The sequence below is a fragment of the Dermacentor silvarum genome, chromosome 5 (assembly GCF_013339745.2).
Source record: "Dermacentor silvarum isolate Dsil-2018 chromosome 5, BIME_Dsil_1.4, whole genome shotgun sequence".
NCBI lineage: Eukaryota > Metazoa > Arthropoda > Arachnida > Ixodida > Ixodidae > Dermacentor > Dermacentor silvarum.
In genome coordinates, this window is record NC_051158.1 from 169,916,570 (window position 1) to 169,938,235 (window position 21,666).

General features: G+C 45.8%; 1 protein-coding gene across 3 annotated transcripts in view; it reads right to left on the reverse strand.

The window, feature by feature from the left end:
• LOC119453895 (zinc finger protein 664-like) overlaps positions 1 to 21,666 on the reverse strand; it is an 84,783-nt gene that overhangs the window by 47,885 nt on the left and 15,232 nt on the right. For 2 of the 3 annotated variants that reach the window (XM_049666992.1, XM_049666993.1), the window contains exon 3: positions 16,491 to 16,700. In XM_049666992.1, coding sequence (XP_049522949.1) covers positions 16,491 to 16,686 — 196 coding nt within the window. In that variant the 5' untranslated portion in view covers positions 16,687 to 16,700. Of the gene's footprint in view, positions 1 to 780; positions 1,686 to 16,490; positions 16,701 to 21,666 lie in introns of those variants that run through there. The other variant, XM_037715941.2, reaches the window with a different exon arrangement.

The following is a 21,666-nucleotide window of genomic DNA, read 5'->3' on the forward strand; positions in this document are numbered from 1 at the left end:
ATACCCTAAGTTGACTATGGACCCTGGACAAGCCAATGGCTATGGGTCCAGCAATGCTTTCGTATTTTGTAAAATATGTTGTATATCAAGAATGAAAAAAAAAAAAACTCTTACACAAATCCAAGCAAGCCTGATCGCCTCCAAGCATAGTACGAGACAGGGCATTATTCGAGATTTTTTTTAAGCCGCTCAAAGCCTAATAAATTTCATTTTTCAGGCTGAACGAGTTTTTCGGCTATTAGTCGGTCCCCGCGAGATCTGCAAAATCGATCGGCAACTATAAGTTACGCTTTAACACACACACACGTTGCTGCCAGCCGGAAACTACGAATTATCTGGATAGAGCTGCGCGGACTATTCTAATTAACCAGTAGACTTTGCATTGAAAATGACGGGACCCCTAAAACTCTTCGAATTAAGCAATATTTTGAATTAACCAAGTTCGAATTACCGAGGTTTTACTGTAAACACAATTATGATGATGCTTTCACCAGCTTGATCGTCTGTTTCCATCTTATGGTCGTAACTTCAAGTGGGCAGTAGTATACTTAAAGGACAGACAGACAGACTGACAGTAAACTTTATTTGATCCTGAGGAGCTTCTGCAGGGGCCCCTATCAGTGAACTTCCGAAGCCACTAGCCGCGTCCAAGTCGGGGCAGGATACTTAAAAGACACTAATACATTTGAGTGAGACATCTAATTATCCTAATTTATCATGGCTGGGTATATTATTATTGCACACACTGAGTCTTTTGAAGCCATAACTGAGAGATGAGCATTTGTGTGTTATACGTTTATATGAAGCAATATACATTGAACATATGGCCACTGTAATGTACTGCAATCTTATTTCTAAAACTGTCCCTGCAACTTCCTAGCTTAGGCTGGAACCTCTTGTGAAGTTACTTTGCAATTCAACCTTAAAGAGCATTTGGTGACACTTGAGCTAATTGATGCACAGAACAGTATGAAGCATGCTACAATGTATGTAGATTCCTAACACAGACTCTAATTCAACATGGCTGTTGACTTACACTATGGTATCATGATGCTTCCTTTTATGTTTTCTCAAGTAATCAACGCATCGAAAGGACTTCGAGCAGATGGTGCAGCGGTATGGTCGATCACCTGTATGAATGCGCATGTGTAGCTGCATGTTGGACTTGCGCAAGAAGCTCTGAGGGCATGAAGGGCACTGAAATGGCCTCTCCCCTGTGTGGGTATGCAGGTGTTCCTTTATGCTGTGATTTTGCATGAAGCTCCGAGGGCATGAAGGGCACTGAAATGGCTTCTCGCCTGTGTGGGTGCGCAGGTGCCTGTTCAGGTTGTTCTTTCTTGAGAAGCTCTGAGGGCATGACGGGCACTTAAATGGCCTCTCACCCGTGTGGCCACGCAGGTGTTCCTTCATGTTGGACCTTTGGGAGAATCTCCGAGGGCACAAAGGGCATTGAAATGGCTGTTCACCCGTGTGAATGCGCAGGTGCCTGTTTAGGGTGATCTTCTTTGAGAAAGTCTGAGGACAGAAATGGCATTCAAATGGGCGCACACCAGTGTGGACCCTGGCGTGTCCTTCCAGATGACACTTCTTATTGGTCTCATAATGACAGAGGTGACAGCGGTGGAGGCATCCCTGGTGTGAGTTCTCACCCTCGGCCTTTGCTGGAGAAATAGAAGGCCTTGATGCTGCACAATTAAAACAAAAGTGAAATTTATGAAATTCCAAAAGAGCAACATATATACTAAAGCTATTGTGGTTCCATCAGAGCAAATTACAAATCTGCGGCACGCTGCAATATTTTTGTACTGGTGTATTACCCCAACGCAATCATCTAGCAAGGCCAAAGTGGTCGTGTAAGCGCTAGAGAACTCGGCCACATGATCGAGCCAGATTATTGCAGCAATCTTCGCCCATCGTCCTGAAGAAGGATCTTTGGCTCAAGGAGCATGAGAGTTGTCGCATGCATGACTTTAGGTGGGTTATGTGCAGCTCATGACGCCACTGCAGCTTAGGTGTGTGAAAAATGAATCACCAGCCACGTGTACACTGTGCATATTCCTTGTAGCTGCACTCAGCTGTTGCAATCATAGTACGAAATACAGATGATACGATGGGCTCATAATAAAGCTTGAGCCTGTCTATGTCAACGATTTCACGTACACGGCGACAGTGGCCACTTGGGAGCATCTGTGGCTCGGCGATGGCGAATGTAATGGTCAGTCAGTACCACCTGTAGCAGATCCCCCACTGTCCAGAAACATCCCTCGTGCAATCTGTGCTTGCCTGCACGTCTACCCTTCAAGATGGTGACAAAGCCCAACGTGGGCACAGAGTTGCCACGTTATGCAAGAGGTCTATGCAACAGATGCTATAGATAATGGCAGGCCGAGATGGCTAGTGTCTTCATGCATGCTGTGTTCCTGCACGCCTAGCATTAGAGGCTGCACAATCTGAAGTTACAAAGAGGGAGGACGAAGCATTTTACTCGCTGTTGCCGGGTCTCAACATGCCAGCATTATGAAAGCGAGTGTTCATGGTAGAGTGAGGTGTGTTTCTGTTTGCTCGTGTTTGTGTGACACTATGTGTTAAACCGCTCATCGCTCAAACATACAGAATAGATGGTGTGGCACACAAACTATACGAGCACTCTTCTTGGCTCTTTCTCTGCTCTGTAATTGACTTTACCTGAAGCGCTAATTACCTAATGATCCCTACCCATGAATGTGGGAGCGTTGACACCATCACTAAAGGTAGGAGGCGATGACTTCGCACGCCCTTTTGTCAGGTGTAAGTGCCTATGGCAAAGGTCCCACAATGGCAAGAAGGTTTCACGCGGTCTACAACCTGTGTGGAGATGGTGTCGAGAATTCCCCAAAGGAAGAACAGCCCAACCGTCAAAAGCTCATAAAGGCAAGCATAGTGACAGCGTAAAATAAGAAAGAAACACTCTTTTGACAGAGCGCATGTACACTGCCGGCGTGCTTATCCCTTCTCTATCCCTTATCCCCCATCTGATATAACGTGATATAACGTATTCTATGAGAGCAAGCCTGCAGACAAATTCCGCAGAAATGCAAAAGAGAAATTAGAGGCACCCATGCAGCGAGGAATTGCCAAGAGTGTGAGAATAGGAAAGAGAGAGCCATGATGGGAAAGAATGCCAAACACTTTCCTAATGTCTAGCAACTCTGCCAACGGGATTAGGCACAACTCAGTAGGTGGTGGCTTAAATTCAGTTGTAACCTGATTGGTTAGGGTCGAGGCGGGCCAGCCGTTGCCCCCTCCCCTCTTTTATTTGTTTACTGGGGCGCTATAACGTAAATGATCAGCCTCCACGATTGGTCAAAACAATTTCGGGCCACTCCCAACTTCGCCTGTCTGTCACGCGACGTCATGAAAACCGCGATAGCTCCCCATCTGATATAACGTGTACACACTGATCATGCATAATTAAACCGCACAAAAGAAAAATAATCATTCCTGATTCGACGCCTTTTCACCATTAGCCCTCTGGTATTGGTCCAACGTTTTCTGGCTACGCCAACTTCGCTTGTCATGCGACCTCACAAAACCACAAAAACTCACCACGTCAAAGTGACATGTACGCGAAAAAAATGCATTAATATGCCGAACAAAACTTTAAATTTTTCTGAATAGCCACAGACTTCCCCGTTCTGAAAGGAATAGAAGATGGCTGCCCACCAATCGCTCACGCCCTCGCTACTCGCACCTGCCGGTGAGCATGTATTTTTGCGCATGAAAAACCTTTTTGCGTGGCAGTAAAACGTTCTCGAGGCCTTTCGGCACGCATACGACATCGCTCTGCCAACTCTTCCTTGCTGAGGATCAGTTTTAGTGCCATTCTTAACCTTCCGTTGCACGCCGCCGTGACTTTCGACCAGCGACCACAAGCTAAATAAGGCGAAGCGGACCAATAGGAGAAGCCGGCACCCCCCTCTTCATGCGGTTATCTATTTTCACTGTGATGACTCGGACCAATCGAAACCCTCTCCACTAGAGCGTGCTCCTCGCCTCTTGTTAGCCAATTAGATAAGAAAAACCGCTGAGTGTAGATAATGTTATTGGTTTTGAAAGCGAACAAAGGTGACCTGCTATAAACGAGGAGTGTGTTTGATTGGGTTATTCAGACAACGCTGCGGGTCACCGCCCGATGCTTACGTCGGTGGTTACGTAAATTTGATGTCAGGAGTTTGGAATCATTTTACGTTACAGTGCCCCTGAAATGTATCTAAACGCGGTATGGAACTCATTCCTTTCAGTCTAGGCTGTAATCACTGAACTGATAGATCAGTAAGACTCCGTACAATGCAACGCTAGTCTGGGTCGTAACCACTTCGTGGTAGAACAGCGAGACTCTGTTGGTAGTACGTAGGGACAGTTGTCCTATGGTCTTAGGAAACGTAGAAGAGTAAGGCACTATTTACTTTGGTGTTTATCAGCAGTGCTATTCTGCAAACTCTGCATCTTACCATGTAAATATTTTCGCTGCAATATATCTTCAAGTTTGTTACCTTCAAACTGCCTCCTGCTTCGTCAATGTCGATGATCACCTTGAAGAGACTTGATCAACTTCACAGAGATAGAATAAACTTTACTCTATGCTTATTATTTTAATTAGTAAGCAAATGTTTACTGCAATTTGTTAAGGCCCACAACAGTGAACCTTACTTAACATAGCTGTCCAATACTTCTCTATTGTTGGGAAACCACAACCAAATGTACGGTTTTGCGTCAGTTGACATGGCGGCACCTTTCTTCATGGCCGCCAAGTTTGAGATATCGCAACACAGTTGATGGCTGAAACACCTTGCAACACATAAAATTGCTGTCATTACTGCTATAGATTAGTGCTAGGGGTAGGTAGTAGTGCCATGGAATTGTGAAGGTAAGAAAAATCAGGCATCTAACTCAATGATCCTATTTGATGATCTCGCTACCAGTATACAAGGTCCATTATGAAAGTAATGCGCATGATTTTATTGTGACACAACTATTCACGGCATCACGGTAAAACCGGTTGGGCAATGTGGCGAAGGGTCTGCCCTTCCAACGCAGCCGGTCACCAGTTTGCTCCGAGCAGTGTGAGCGGAAAGACGTGCTTCCACGTGAAGTGTTTTTTTTTTTTCAACTTTGTAACACAGCGCGATGCAGTGTTTGCTTGAACAGCGATACGCTATCAAATTTTGCATGAAGCTTGGAAAGAATGCAACCGAAACATTTCAGATGCTTTAAGAGGCCTTCAAAGATGACTGCATTTGAAGGTCACAGTGCAGGAGGTGGCACAAGGCGTTCAAGGAGGGCCGGGAGGAGGTCGTCGAGGAACCCCGTTCTGGACGCCCAACAACGGCCAGAACCGACGAAAACGTGGATTGTGCGCTAACTTTTGCGTTCCGACCGTCGATTGAGCTTCCAGCAAATTGCTGACATCCTACACATGTCCACATTTGCGGTAAATAGGATAGTGACCAAGGATCTGCAAGTGGCAAGGTCTGCGCGAAGCTTGTGCCGAAAGTGTTGACGAAAGATAAGAAAGAACTTCGAGTTTTGCACTGTCAATAATTGTTGGATTTGATTCAAAGTGAGCCGGACTTCCTTAACTCTGTCGGAACTGGACACAAATCCTGAATGTTCGAGTAGGACCCAGAATCGAAAAGGCAGAGCAGCGAGTGGCACACAAAATCATACCCCCGCCCCAACAAAGCGCGAACGAGTAAGTCTAACATCAAAACGATGGTCATTGTCTTCTTTGACGCCCGAGGAATCGTCCATTTTGAGTTTGAACCGTAGGGAGAAACTGCCAACTCAGCCTTTTACCTGGAGGTACTCAAGAGACTGAAATGCCGGGTCGCGTGCGTGAAGGCTTACATCAAAGACACGCTCAAGCTCCACCATCACAATGCCCTCAGCCACACGTCCTTCATCGTTGCCAACTTCCTGGCCCAGAGCAACACCCTGGTGGTCCCCTATCCTTGTTACAGTCACGACTTGGCACCGTACGACATTTTTTTTTGTTTCCCCGACTGAAAAGAGAGCTGAAAGGAAAGCCTTGGAAGACCGTGGAAAACATCCAAAAGCATGTTACAACGTACCTGAGAGACATTCCCGTCGAGGCCTTTCAGGGTGCCTTCCGGGCGTGGCAGACATCTCCGCAAGTGTATTGACGCAAGGGGAGAATATTTTGAAGTATTTTAACCATTTGTACAATCCGATCAATAAATCTATTTTTCCCAGAAAATGTGCATTACTTTTATAATGAACCTTGTATTCTTGGACCTTGTGTTGAGGCAGTCGCAAAAACAATGTTCGTCATAAATGATACCGTGACAGTTAGTTTACAATTTAGTTATAGCAGGAGAATAGCCAATTGAAATAAAGCATGACAAATCAAATTTTATATTTATTTTGTTATGTATGATAATTTATAACAGTCAACGACCAATTTTTTAGAAACCCCTGACAATTTGGACGCCTTCGCGGCACCGCCACGTACCCCACAGAGAGAATGTATGAAAACATCCGAAATTTCAGATGCAAAGTACCTTCACCGTCCGATTTTCCAGACTTTTTTTTTCATGACAGCAGGTATGAAACGACAGTAGAACTTGTTGCTCGGCGAGTTGGTTGCCATCTGAGGAAAGCATGGTTGCGCGAACAGGAAAAGAAAGACATGGAAAGAAAAGTAGGAAACGATCAGCGCCTATCGTTTCCTACTTTTCTTTCCATGTCTTTCTTTTCCTGTTCGCGCAACCATGCTTTCCTCAGAAACGACAGTACTTGAAGCTAGAGCACTGCAGGGGTCGGTTTTTCAGGCCTGGGCCCAGCCCAAGTCTGAAATTACCATGCGTTAGCCTGCCTGAGCCCAGCCGGGTGATTTTAACCCTTTGCGGTCCGTTGTCGGGCAGGGCCCGACAACGCAACACGGCCGTAGCGGTCCGCTGTGGGGCACCGCCCGACAAGGGTGTTCGGGGGTTAAATTTCGTGGTTTTTCTCACTGCGATTCATGCGCATTCTTTGAATACATGATGCACCATCTCTTGAGGGATAAATAAACTTTGTTTGTTGAAGTTTACTTTTTTTGCACTAGGGTGCAGCACAATGTTCAGCACGGCTTGTGGATACCAGAGCGTTCTCCCTTGCGTGCGGAATAGCACGTTCGCGCGCAATAAGCACGATGCGCCATCTCTTTAGGGATAAATAAACTTTCTTTGTTGAAGTTTACTTCTCTTTGCACTAGGGTGCAGCACAATGTTCAGCACGGCTTCTGGATACCCGAGCGTTCTCACTTGCACGCGCAACCGCACGTTCACGCTGTTTGCTGAGAAGCATGACCACATTTTCACCGCGTGCGTTTTACGGTGGTACATTTAGTGAAAGCTTGTAGGGGTTTCCATTGTCAATAGCTTTATTTTGAGGCACACACAGCTGCAGAATCATGGTGAGAAAGAACAGCGACACCTGCAGTACCGCCGCAACCTCATTATACAGCTGGTGGGTGACGTGAGGGCTAGAGCCAAAAAGCGAGGCCCGTCTGCACGGAATGAGTGCGAGAAAAGGCTAGATGGGAGGAGCCATTTCATCTACAAGCTCCCAGGGCGAAGCAGCAAGGACTGTGTCGCTTGTAGCGATCGAAAAACAAACGGAGGCAGGAGAGAAACTGTGTGTTTCTGCAAAACCTGCCTAACAACTCTGGCCTGCACCCAGGAGAATGCTTCGAGCGGTATCACACGCTGCTCAAATATCGGTAGAGGAGTTGCCTGCAGAATGCAAGAGAAAAAATAAATATCCTGTGAGTTTTTCTTCCACAGTTGGTGGTTTTGTTAGCGGCGCCACAAACTGGCAAAACAGTTTCGGACCAGAACAGCCGGAAAGTGGGTAAAAGTTTCGGACCGCAAAAGGGTTAAACCTGGCCCATACACAGCCCGGGCCCGAAAGATTTTGACCTGGCCCAGCCCAGTTCTATTTGACCCATTAGCCTTGAGCCTATACGAAGCTAGGTCGAGTTCTCGGTTATTGTGAAGATATTCGTTATGTGATCAACGGGTCTTCAAGCAGCATCAAAGCAGGCTTTTGCCTTGCATCCGCTCTTGCTGGCTACTTTAACTGTGAGAGAAATAAACATTTCATTTCATTGCTAGCCGAACATGCAGCTTATTATTTCAATATTTGGGTTGAAAACACACATATACAATGGACAGTTATGAAAATAGGGAAGGATCAGGCTGGCAACAGCCACCAGGAGTGGCAGACCTGCTTACATTTAGGGAAGGAGGATATAGAAAAGTACATCCATTGATCACAATCCTCGTGCTTTAAAGTGATATGAACAGCCGTACTACATTTTCTAAATAGTTCTGCGGCAATATAGCATAGCGAAAGCATTGGCAAACACTCCCATAACAGCACCTGCCATTTCATCCTACTTTTGAATCTGATATAATCATTAGTGCCTACAGTGATCAAATTCAAGCCAATAAATTTGGCGCCAATGTAAATTTTAAAAAGTCGCTGTTTCGCCCGAAAGACGAAGCATCAATTGCGATAGCAAATTAGTAGAGAGCAATTCGGAGTAAGGATAGTAGTTTTATCGGCTGCATAAACTTGGACACATTCGCTTACTAACTGAATTAACAAGCGTGGTGTCAGCGCGCACAAGCAAACATGAATAGATCACACTGAATGACCGTAGACGACTGTCAAAACACTGGCAGCAAGTGCAGCCGCCGCAGCGGGCAAAGGTTCTTGCAGTCTATCGCTTCAACGGAAACTGAGCGGCGAATGCACAGCGCATACAAAGGTCAGAGCGGTGTGGAGATAAGAGACGGTGCGGGCGACCGCCACAAGCGGACAAAGTACAAACGCAGTTGTTGGCACAGTAGAAGCTGCCGCCCCTCCCTCCCTCCCGCGCGGCCTTCCCGCTTGCCTTCGCGTGGGAGATTGAGCAGCCTGTTCCCCTTGCGGCCTGTTGCAAGATAAGCATTTGGTGCCGCAGCACAGCGTCGCCCCGCCTCCCTCCCTCTCATACACCCACACCCTTTCGCGTGACGGTCGCGTTTGCTTTCCGCCGTGCGTTTGCTTTCCGCCGTGCGTTCGCTCTCCGTGATAGCGCGCATCCCCGCGCGCTTTCACTCGCGCGTATGGCTCACGGCGACGATTTTATCGCCTTTGGACTTCATATGGAACCTCACGGCGACGGCAATGGCGACGCCGACAGCAGAAATCTGGTTAAAGTGTCCATATAATTGCTATCCCAATAATATGTTGATCTATTGGTTTCACGAATACCATAATGCATGGCCACTAGAAGCATTTTTCATTAAACAGGAATTAGTGATCCACAAGGCTAACACTCATGTGCAATCGTATTTTCCCACAGAACTTGTCATTTATATTGCTTTATTCGGCTTCATTATAATGGTGTCACTTTTCCACTCGACAATTTAGGCATCCATGTTTCCCAATATATGCATATTTTGACTCTGTCTACTTTTGTTTCCGTACAGTGCATGTACAACGTAGACAAAATAGTTTTTTTTAATCTGCTTGTTCGTTCACCTAAATTCGCAGGGAAACCACCTAGTGCCAGAAAAACATACAAGACTGTGAACATGAGGGTTGAGCCACTTATAGTGGGAAAATAGAATTCAAAAGCGAAATTCAATGAGACAACATGTCATGAGTAAAGGGACAACACACGCGAAAGAACGACGATGAAGAGAGCACTCGGTGTTCTAAACTGCACGACCGCTCGTAGCGCGTCACCCGAGCCGTGATCGAGCGAAAAGCAGCGATGAGCTGTCATTATCGACATGGTTCTGGACCAGGAAGGTCACATCGTCAGCATCGCACTGGTGATGGGAGCCTTGGAGGTTCGGTCAAGTCCGTGACGCTGGCAGTCCAGGGTGTGGCCGTCGACCTCGGCGACGGTCAAGCCAGGCTCCTTGGACCGGCTGCAGTCTCTCACAGCAGTGCCGGGTACTCCAGAAAGGATCCCACTTCATCGGCAGACCAGCACGTTCGACAGTCCCCAGAACGCGACGTCGGCACTTGAGAAAGGATGAGACGGAAGCAGCGGCCGAACATGTCATTAGGCCTAACCCGTCGAGCCTCTGCCACGTCAGCAACGGTGACCGGAATAAACAGGCGTCCACCAAGATGACGAAACCTTCAGGATCGTCGGGAGCAGCAACTCAGAAAGAGACGCGACCCGGACGAAGGTCCACATGAGTCAGCGTCAACGACCTAAGAACATTCCACGTAAGCAGCGACACAGCCCGTTGGGCTAGATGTGTCGAGTGTAGGGATTAAGACTGACTTAAAGGACAGCTTAATTAGCTGCTAGTTTTGACTACGGGTTAGAACCGCTTGTATATATATTAGACTTATTTTGTTTATCTTTCTTGGTTGTGTGTAGTGGTAATCTGCTTTTTGGTTTGCTTTTATTAAATCATGTGTGCCATGCCGTCATATGTCTTTTAGTCCATCTCATAAACATCTGCGCCCCTGAGTACTGTGACTCAATAACATTTCCTACATTGTTTTCTTTTTCACATCCCTCTCACCAATGTTGTGAAATTTTTCGGCATCCACGTAGGCTTATAGTATTTATCAAAGAACAATGGACACTTGAAAGTCGAAATTTAATTAGTTCAACTAATTGTGCAATAAACTACAGCAGTCTATTCAACTCACTTGGACAAATAATGAAGAAAAATAAAGAAAACTAGTAGCAAGTTGCACTATGCCTTAACACAAAAAGAAATCGGAATGTACTTTCCAGAATTTATTTGCTGACACTTTATTTAAGTACTCCAAGAACTTGTTGAAAATTTACCTAATTTTGCTTTTTGCATTAAAATGATCATGCACAGGCCGTGCAAGGTGGCGCATCAGTGACTGCTGTAGAAAGTCTACATATTTCATGCAGCAACGAAATACTGCAGACGACTCTGCCTCTAGACATGCCTTCTGCTCTTGAAAAAATGTAACCAGCTGTACCGAAACTCCTCTCACTGATTCCTTTTGTTGTTGCAATACGAAGGATAGTTTGGATACCTGAAGACAGTCTAGTGAATTTTTTTGCACAGTCTCGCACCAATAGAATAGTTTCAAATCTCTTTAGCATGACTGCAATGCAAATATCTTTCTAACTCTGTCATTTTGATTCGACGCTGTGATGTCCAGCAACCATTGAAGTTTGCCTTTCGCTACCCCTTCCAACCACCCCAATGTGCTTCCCCTTGTTGATAGGTGGGGCCACTGTCAAACTCACGGTGCTAAACATCAGGTCATCCATCACACGCCTGAGCACGATCAACTCTAGAAATTCAATAATTAGATAACCTGGGAACAATGCTGAGAAACTTTTCAGCGTCACGAAGACAAAAGAATTTCAGCAAAACCCATCTGTGATGCAGATTCTTCTTCCAAGGTTTCGAATGGGTCCCAGAGTACCCTATCAAGGACAAAGCCGTTCGTCCCAGGAAAACACACAATAAATTTAATATACCCAGGATGAAAAAATAGTTAATAAACACATAATGGAATATTATGATCAAAAGGCAACACATATCTAAAGACTAGCAAACAAACAGTGGCATCACAGCACATTCGCAAGTGGGACCATGTGGTATCATCAAAGGAAATCAGTTCACCAGTGAGTGGTGGCGGGCGAGGCAATGAAGTAGACGGTGGAGTTATCACCACAACGGTGGTGTTGAGTGACGGGTGACGGAAGACTGGCTCGAGGTAGTTTCCAGCCAGCTGAAGAGACGCCGGTACCGCATTAAAGTCGGGGAGAGGATTCAGCAGGGGTTAATGACGTCCGAGTCGCGCAGCTGTCAGCTAGCTCAAGCCTGTAACTCGACCGCTTGCCTTTTCTGATTGCAAGCAGTGGAGCCCACAGGCCGTATGGTTCACAGTCTGGTCGTCCCAGTCAGGTGAAGGCTTGATGGCTCGGACCCGCAACCCGACAGCTTATCTTCAACGTCCAGTCCGGTGGACGAGCGGCTTCCATGATTTCCCTGCCACTCTCCTTCCAACGCTGCGCTTCGCTTTTTCTTCTGGTTTGGCCTTTGTGTCTTTCCAGTACTGGTGATCTTCGAAGCTCCGTGTTTTCCAATGTTTGGTGCTTGCAAGCTCTGTGGATTTTCAAGATTGCTTCATTTTTCTTTTATTTCTTACTTAGGCCGCGTGTTCTCCTGCTTGACACTCTTTGACGTCATCTTCTTTACCCTAGCATGGGATTCACGTCCGCACGCGCACTCTTTGTTGTGCTCTTTTCATTTCACCATCCACGGCACTTAGTTTCGCACACTACACTCATCACACCATTATAAGACGACTATGGAAGTTAATGCCACGTAGCGACACACCATATTGACTAAGACACTTTTTTTTAGAATCTAGTGGTCCTCCTGAGCTTTCAAGTACTTCGGCTATATGGGACATGCACTGTCACCATGATTGGTGCACTTTGTTACGACCATCACTAGCCAAGGTTATCTCAAGAAAGTGGGACGAGGACTGTAGGCAGATGCAACGGCGCATGCAGTGATGCCGGCGAAATTACGAAGGAATGACGTCAACAGAATGATGAAGGCATTATGACAACGATAAATAACCACGATGCAATTACAATGTCATGACGACAATGGCATAATCACGATTGAGTGACGATAGCATAACCATAAAAGAATAAAGGAAAAATTTTGGTGACGGAACGACAAAGACGGTATGACTACTATGGCACGACACCAATTGGATGACATTTCTGAAATGATGGCAACAGTGCGACAACAGCGTGACGGGGGTGGCCTGGCGACAATGGAATGACGACAAGTGTACGATAACGATAACGTGACGACTGTATGACGAAAATGGCGGGACAACAACAGTATGATCAGAATCACATTATGAAGCCGGAATAACGATGATGGAAGGACCAGGACGGTATCATGACCAAGGTATAACAACAAATGCATGACGATCATATGTCAATGACGCAATGACGACAATGGCATGACAACCGCGACATAATCTTGACTGCATGGCAACAGCATTACTACAAATAGTTCGGCCGCCCACAAGTGGGCATTCCTCCCTTTAACTCAATGTCGTGTTTGGAAAAATACAGCTACTTACAACCATACATGTTAGGTTGGCAAAATGCTGCATTGTCAATAACATTTGTAAACGGAAGCACAGCTGCAGCGGAAAAAGATTAGCACAAGTGACCAATCACCCCATCAGATAAATTGCAGCACGCGAAGCTGTTCCATAGCACGCCAAAAACGAGAGCGCCAGGCACCTTTTTGAAACATGAATCATGTGGGACTTTAGATACCACTGTGCACGGAAACATGCGCGCCGCATACCACAATTACCCCGCTCGGGTCATCGACCACTTGTGCTAGTCTTTTTCCGTGCAGCTGTACATACAAAATATGCAAGCTTGGAGATTTCTAACCAAATGCAATAAAGCCGTTCTGCCTATGGACAGTGATTATGTAACGCTTTTGGTGAACAGCTGATTATGCGACAATTAATTATAGCTGTGCGGGACTGCGAGACTACAAAGACCGAATTTCAACTGTCTTATGTCACGGCAAGACAATGTATTACTCGCAGCATATGGTTCATGCGTGGAGCATCGAAGATCTCTGCCGTAAGTGGCTTACATTTTACTTAAAAGGAGGACACTTACAGGACACACCACTTTTATTCAAACTTCAATGAGATGCAGCTCGTGTACCTAGCCTCCCAGTCAGGTCCTTCGCATCTAAGACAATAAAAAGTTGGGGGGTAAGACGGCTCTTTTAATCAGCGAGCCTCATGTAAATTCCGCGCCGCCATGACCAACAACCATAACCGTGCCAGGCTATAGCAGACGACGCTCACACGCTTGGCACAAAGGGCAACCGCAGAGCTGCAGTGGCAGGAACAGCAGCGAGTCGCCTGCTCCGCCTCGGAAAGTAGAAATGTATCTATACATAAACGTTGACGCATAGAGATGGAATCAAGGCAGAGTGGTGTAGATCGCCCTGGTAACAGGAATGCAACCAGCGCCGCTGCACTGATGGCCAGACAAGAGCATCTGTCTGGTGCGACCAGCACAACCGGGCCTCCTACTCCAGCTCCGCCAAAAAATCGAACTTAGTATTATTTGCTGCGGCGCAAGAAGCAGTTTGCAAGATTCGAAATTCAGCACATGGTAAGCTAATAGACTTAGGCTAGGACTTTTCATATTATCAGGCATGATTGTTTCATCGAGGTCCTACTGTACACAGAAGTACGAATTGAGGTGGCTCTTGCCAAATGCATGGGTCATACTAAAAGTAATGTTGTCGCACCATTGTCATTCCTGCTGGCTCCCTGCTTCAGTCTTCGACGGTTGGTCAGTACCAGACATAGTGCAAACAAAGACCAGATATAGCTTGAATTGAGGCGGCCTGCCGTAGCAGGTAATGCAAGGGGGCAATCGGAGATAGTTGATCGCTGCGTGCGATTGGCCTAGGCTGGGCCGACGTCTTTCCGTGGGGCACGGTCACGTTTTTGGCGACGTCAAAATGATGACAGGCTCCTGTCAATCATTTTGATTACGAGCACATCGACTGCTAGGCAGAACGCGCTGACAGCCATGGAGTTCAAGCAGTCAACTGCTCGCTACGAGACCAGCTTCGAGTGACACATCTGGTGGATTGGATTGGATCCAAACAGTGGCTGCGGCTACGGGATGGTCCATAATCTTAATTTGAGAAAATGGCGCTTGCAATGGGAGCTTCGGTTGTTGCATTGACGTTGCTCGAGGAGGAAGCAGAGTGGTTGGAGGCGAGAAATGCATTTAAAGAGATAGAAAAAAGCAAATTCTAGCATTGCTTTCGTTTCTCGAAACGTACAGTGTGTTGGTTGTGCGGCGAACTCGACCACATGATCGGGTGCCAGCAAGCCAGTGGAATGTTGCCTCTTCTGTTCCCTTCATCTTTTTTTTCCCATTGTGTGCGACACCACCTAGCGACCATGCCGAGAAATTAATACTAATAAATTGTAGTACGTCATACGCATTACTATTTGAGAACGTTTGAGAATGAAAAATTCTTTTTTTTTTCATATAAGCCTTTTATTAATTAAATATTTCGCTTTGGAGTATATGGTCCCCAAGCAGACAACAAACAATGCAACGCAATGTCCGGAGAGTTCACCGCTTGCCAATTGGCTGCTCTGTTCCATTGTCACAAATTTGACACACTGTTGCTTTTTGACATTGCAGCAACTGAACAGAATGCGAAACAAACAAAGATCTCTCATTGTGCCCCAAGTAAGCATGGATGTTACCTCTAACACCAATTTGCCGTTGTCATTCCATTGTGTTCTGCCCATCATCATGATGCCGTCATTCCATTGCCATCATTTTGTCATTGCCGCCGTGCCTTTGACGTCATGCCGTCGTCATTTCACCATCATCCCATTGGCGACACGCCGCCTTGTTAATTCCAACATCGTCATACTATTGTAATCAATCTAACATCGGCATCACACTGTTGTCATACATTTGCAGTAAAAACCACAATTCATCATGCCATAATCGTCATGCAACCAAGGTGATGCCATTGTGGTCATTATATTGTAGCCATTTCTTCATAGTGATTCCCACTGTCATCATTCCAGCATCGTCCTGCCATGGTATCCATTTTAGCATCGTCATCTCAATGTCATACCTGTGTCGTCATCCCATTTCCGTAATCCCTTCATCACACTGTCATCATCATGCATTGTCATCATACGATCAGCATCACATTGCCAAGCCATCTTCATACCATCATCGTCACTCCTGCGTTGTCATCCCATGGTCCTCATCCCATCGCCTTGATATCATCTTTGTCACTCCTTTGTCGGGTCATTCTGATTTTTCCATAGTCGTCATGGCGGTGTGTTTGTTCCATTGCCTTCATTTTCCATGGCGATTCCAGTGCAGTCATGCCCTTATTTATCTCCATGCAAATTTCGCCATTCTATCTTCACGATTGCATCGTCATACAGTCATCTCCAGACTCCATGCCATTGTGGTCGTTGCGTCAACCTCAGTCATTTTCATACCATCATGGTCGTTTTGTCGTCGCCATTCCTCTGTCATCATGCATGTCATGTGTATGATCGAGAGCAACAAGTTTATGTTGAGCAAGGAGGTTCCCATTGAAAATGTATCCAACTGCTTTGTACAGTCTCTACTCGCAAGTGATCGCTAAGCAGCAACAGCATTCTCACTAACAGCAATGAAAGATTTACTTAAACCGATTCCCACATATTTTGCATTTTGCCCCAGTCAGAATGCAGATGAGAATCACACACCTGTTAACTTGTCCTCAGCAGTAGACTGTCACACACACTTGAGCGGATTGTACCAGGCTGACTTGGTTATTTACCATACACTCACACAACCAAACTAAATAAGAGAAGTACCAGTAACTGCCTACCTGAGGTGGAGCTTGACTCATCCACAGCCTCTGTAGTCTGCACGCTCCTCGACACGCGCTGTGCTTTGAAGGAGCACCCGACAGACTTGTGAGCCAGTGGCAAGCTGCACTGCGTGCCAACCTTGACCTTTCCGACGACCTTGGAAGGGGCCTGGCATGCCACTATGGCAACAGTTATGCATTTACCAAGGCTCATTGCATTTGTGAGGCCTGCAGAAAATAATTGGAGCGATTGCAGAATCATGGCAGCATTGAGAACGAGTGGCAAATACAACAATAAAATTATGCAGGGGCAGAATACAGTGTAGCCATGGAACTCAGTGATCATGTTGGCGCAGTAGCCCTAAAAATCTATATGGGACAATCCACACCAAATATCTGAAAGCAGGCAACCTTTGCACAAGGTTTATGATAGCAGAACATCTCTGACTTAAAGGGACACTAAAGGCAGATATTAGGTCAAGATAAGTGATGGATTAGTGCTCGAGAACATCTAAGTCGTCAATATTATTGCTAACTGATCTTTATTAATCGAGAAATTGAGGTAAATGCAGGACACGATTAGACTCCCTCAAGACATTCAAACACTAGCCCGATGACGAAGGCACTTCTCATTATAATTTTATTTCACTACTACTCAACCACTTGTAATAAAAAGATTATTGTATTGCATTATAGGACAAAAGAAAAATGCTACTTGTCCAGTTCTTTTTGATATTCGGAAAAAAGAACTCATTGACGTTACACTTGATGACGACACGGGTGGCCGAAAGGTTTCGCTTTCTCCACTGTTCACTGCCCGCACTTTCGCATTTCAGTAGTTTCGTTATCACGCAGCATTGCACTGGTTTTGCTGGCTCGCGAAACTCGCACAACTGCAATTAGCAGAGAATGCCACGTCCATGTGATGTTGCGGGATTCCTGAGCGGTCCAAGCCACTTTACAAAGAGCAGCTGCATGTGGTGAATCCACCGTCTTGGCTCGGTTTCTCCATGGTCACGTGTTTTCATTTTGTGTAAAAAAACTTGGCACCATTTGTCAGGCGCTATTACTCACCAACGGCAGTAAAAGGCGGTGATGGCATATGCAACGTCACCACTCCCCGCTAGGGGGCGGGCGATTTGATGTTAGTTAGGTAAATGGGGTTTAGTGGCGCAAAAGCGACTCAGGCTATGCTGCGCCAAACACAGGGTGTTATAAACTAAAATTTAAAAACAGCAAAAGCTGTGTTTATCTATAGTTTGTGTAAAAAGCCGGTGTCGTCTAAAAATTTAAGCACGTCAGGTAATGGTACTAGGGGATTGTCTCCTAAAACTAAAGCAGGATGTAATGGTATGTGTGACTTGTATAAGTTCTGCAAAAGTTTTCGTCTATGTGTTTCGTACATGTCAGTAAAATGTGTATGACTGTTAGCGGTTCCTGGCACTTCTCGCATGTTGGTGGGTCTTCTTTTCTAAGTAAAAAATTGTGTGTCAGGTGTGTGTGTCCAATTCGTAGTCGGCATAAAACTACTTCAATGAACCGTTCCTGGTGGGTACATGACTTCCACTCACCAAGGACGGGTTTAGTAAGATGTAGTTTGTTGTTTGCACAGTGGTTCCATTCGTGTTGCCATTTTGATGTCAAGGCCTTCCTAATCGCACTGATACTATCTTTATATGGGAGTGTTGTGTATGTTATGTCTTTGCATGCTGCTGTTGATGCACATCTATCAGCTGCTTCATTTCCCGGTATCCCAACATGGCTTGGGACCCAGCAGAAATGAATTGATCTTCCGTATTTGTTAAAAGCCACCATGTTTGAAATATCCCCTAGCAGGGGTTCACACTCAGATTTTAGATAAAGAGCCTTTAGTGCACTTAAGGAATCAGTGATGACTGTACTTTTGTGTTTGTCGGTGATAATCTTTTTAACTACAACCCATATAGCATAAACTTCAGCAGTGAAAACAGAGGCATGCATTGGCAATCGAATACTTGCATCCCAATTTTTTGTTACGGCCCCCACACCCACGTGTTATTTTGTTTTGGAGCCATCAGTGTAAAATTCCATGTAATCTTGATACTTATGCTGAAGAGCACAGAATTCTTGTAGAATGTGTTCGTGTGGGGTGTCTCTTTTCTTTAGGTGTGTTAGTGTCCAGTCACACAACTGCGTGAAGTCGTGCCATGGGGGCAATCGTTGTGGCTTTTTAGTAACCTGGAGGACATCATGAGGAATGTCCAGGGTTCGTACACAATATTTGGCTGGAAATTCAAGGACATTTCAAGGATTTCAAGGATGCAAAAAGGCAGAATTCAAGGAGTGTTAGCGTAATTTTATTTCCTCACATGACTTAGGAAAGGAGCCCTATTTTCGCATTAATTTCTCTTTCAAGAGCTGTTATCTCCGCTTCTTTTTCTTTGGCTGTTCGACGGAAACTCCGTCGCCTTTCGCCTTTCTGGTGGCTCTTCAAGGCAGATTCCCCCATCGTTAAAATGTCGACCGTCTTCTGACATAATGCGCACATTGCTCGATAAGGATCGCTTGGTTCCGGTCTCACCCAGTGACGATAGTCCGTATGTTGCAGCCACGCAGGCTGAAACTTGCACTTCCCGCCTGGCATCTTGTCAAAGTAAACACACAACGCAAACGCGAACTTCACTGAAATGGCGCGCACGAGGCCGACAAACGGCCCGACTATAGTACCTAAAAGACACATACTAGTGTGCCGAGAGCGGGTGTCGCGGTGGCACCGAGTGTGATGCCTGCTGCCGCCGGCCGCTTGGTGCGCTGCACTTCGAGACTGTGCCGGACCATGCTGAGACATGGGCGGACTTCAGGCAAGACACGACGCGAGTCTCCCCATTTGCCCGGCGATCTGCCTCTTATGTTCTTGTCCCAATCCGCAATACGTTCGGGGTCTGCGGACGCGCTGGGTAATGAGATGAGCCGTTTCTTTCCGCGTCTCTGGGAAATCGCGGTTTCGCGACCTGTTCAAAGTTTCTTTAGACAGACGAGTGCACACATAGATGCAAAAAACCCACTCACAATAAGAAAAGACTGCAACGAAAGCGGCAGCAAGGTGAGAAATGAACTAAGCATTGCAATCGACGCGTAGCAATCAACGCATCGCAAACGAACGCGAGTCGAACACCGCAGGATTTAGCATGGTGCCGACAGGCATCGCCGTCTGGTGGCCCGCGGCGGCAGGCATCACTGCTCGCGCCACCGTCCCGCGTTGGAGACTCTCGGTGGACGGCACACTAGAGTATATTCTAGGCACTATACGCAAGCCGAGCGAGCGATATGTCTCGCATTGGATTGGATGGGATTTCCAATGCATATTAGTTGCCAGACGACGTAGGGGCTGCGAGATTTAAAACCGAAACTTCCTGATGTTGCCCTTTAGTCAACACAGCTTGTTTTCATGGGCATTCGTAAGCGAAAGGGCCTTAAATATCAGCATGACTTGCGGAGGTACATCGTTAATTTCCTCTAGCGGAACAAATCCCACGGGATTTTCAAGGATTACAAGGAGCCCACGGGTATTCAAGTAGTTTCAAGGGCCCTTGAACTTATACTGTCAATATCAAGGATATTCAAGGATTTCAAGGGGCTGTGCGAACCCTGAATGTCATAATCCTGACAATATTCTTCATATCGCAGGATAAGCGGCCTAATCATGTTCGGTTTATTTGTATAATGTAACCGTGAATTGCACTGTGTGACAATGTTGTAGCATATGTGTTGTGGTGATGACTGTATTCTGAGTATGTAGGGAAAATGTAAGTAACGCTCTGCGCTGCTGTAATGGCGGCTCATTACAGTCAACATATAAACTTTGGACAGGTGATGTTCTATATGCACCACTTGCCAGTCGCAGTCCAAGGTTATGTACCGGATCCAGTCGTCGAATGTAAGACTGCCTAGCTGAGCCATAAACTACGCAGCCGTAATCCAGAAGGCTACGCACAATAGACCGGTAAATACGTAAAAGGCATGTTCGGTCGGAACCCCAGTGTTTATGGGACAACACCTTTAGAATGTTTAACGCTTTATTTGCCTTAACTTTTGTTGTTTTTATATGGGCCAGGAAGTTTAGTTTTTTATCAAAGATTACTCCCAAGAATTTATATTCTTGTTTTACCGGCAGCGTTACGTCATTCAGTTTTAGAACCGGGTCTAAGTGCAATCCTCGTTTTTGCGAGAATAGCACTGTAACAGTTTTTTTAGTAGAGAAGCGGAATCCGTTTGTGTCAGCCCATTGTATTAGTTTATTTATTGTGATCTGTAGCTGCCTTTCACATGTTGGTAGGTTTGAGGCGCGGCATGCTATTTGCAGATCGTCGACGTATATGGACTGCATAACAGAGGGGGGGATGACTTTGTTAATGGAGTTCATTTTTACTATAAAGAGTGTTGTGCTAAGTATGCAGCCTTGTGGCACGCCGTTTTCCTGGACAAATGAGCGCAAGAGCACAGTGCCTAGACGGATTTGGAATGTTCTGTTGGACATGAAATCAGCGATACAGTTCAGCATTTTGCCACGGATTCCTAAACCAGCGAGGTCACGTATGATTCCAAATCTCCAAGTAGTGTCATACGCTTTTTCTAGGTCGAAGAACACTGTCAGGCAGTATTGTTTGTGTAAGAATGCTTCACGAATTTCATGTTCAAGTCGGACGAGGTGGTCAGTCGTTGAACATCCTTTTTTATACCCACATTGATGAAAATCAATTAGGTTCTGCGTTTCAAGAATGAATGTCAATCTCACGTTTACGACACTTTCGTACGATTTACCTAAACAGCTTGTCAAGGCAATGGGTCGAAAGCTGCTTGGAGATGTGGGGGGTTTACCTGCTTTTAAAAAAGGCACAACTACTGCCTTTTTCCAATCTTTTGGCATAATTCCACATGCAAATACCTTATTAAAAAATTTTAGGAGAGCCTCTACCGAAGCTTTGGACAGGTGTGCAAGCATGGAATAATGAATGTGGTCAGGACCTACTGCGGTTTTTTTACCAGCGCGCAGTACCCTGTTAAGTTCTTGTAAAGTGAATGGAGCATTATATTCTTCCTTAGACGCACAAGCAGTTGGCAATTTCTCCTTTTCTGCTGACAGTTTGTATTTTAAGAACCTGTTGGAATAATTCACCGAGCTTGAGACATTATAGAAGTGCTGCCCCAAGTATAT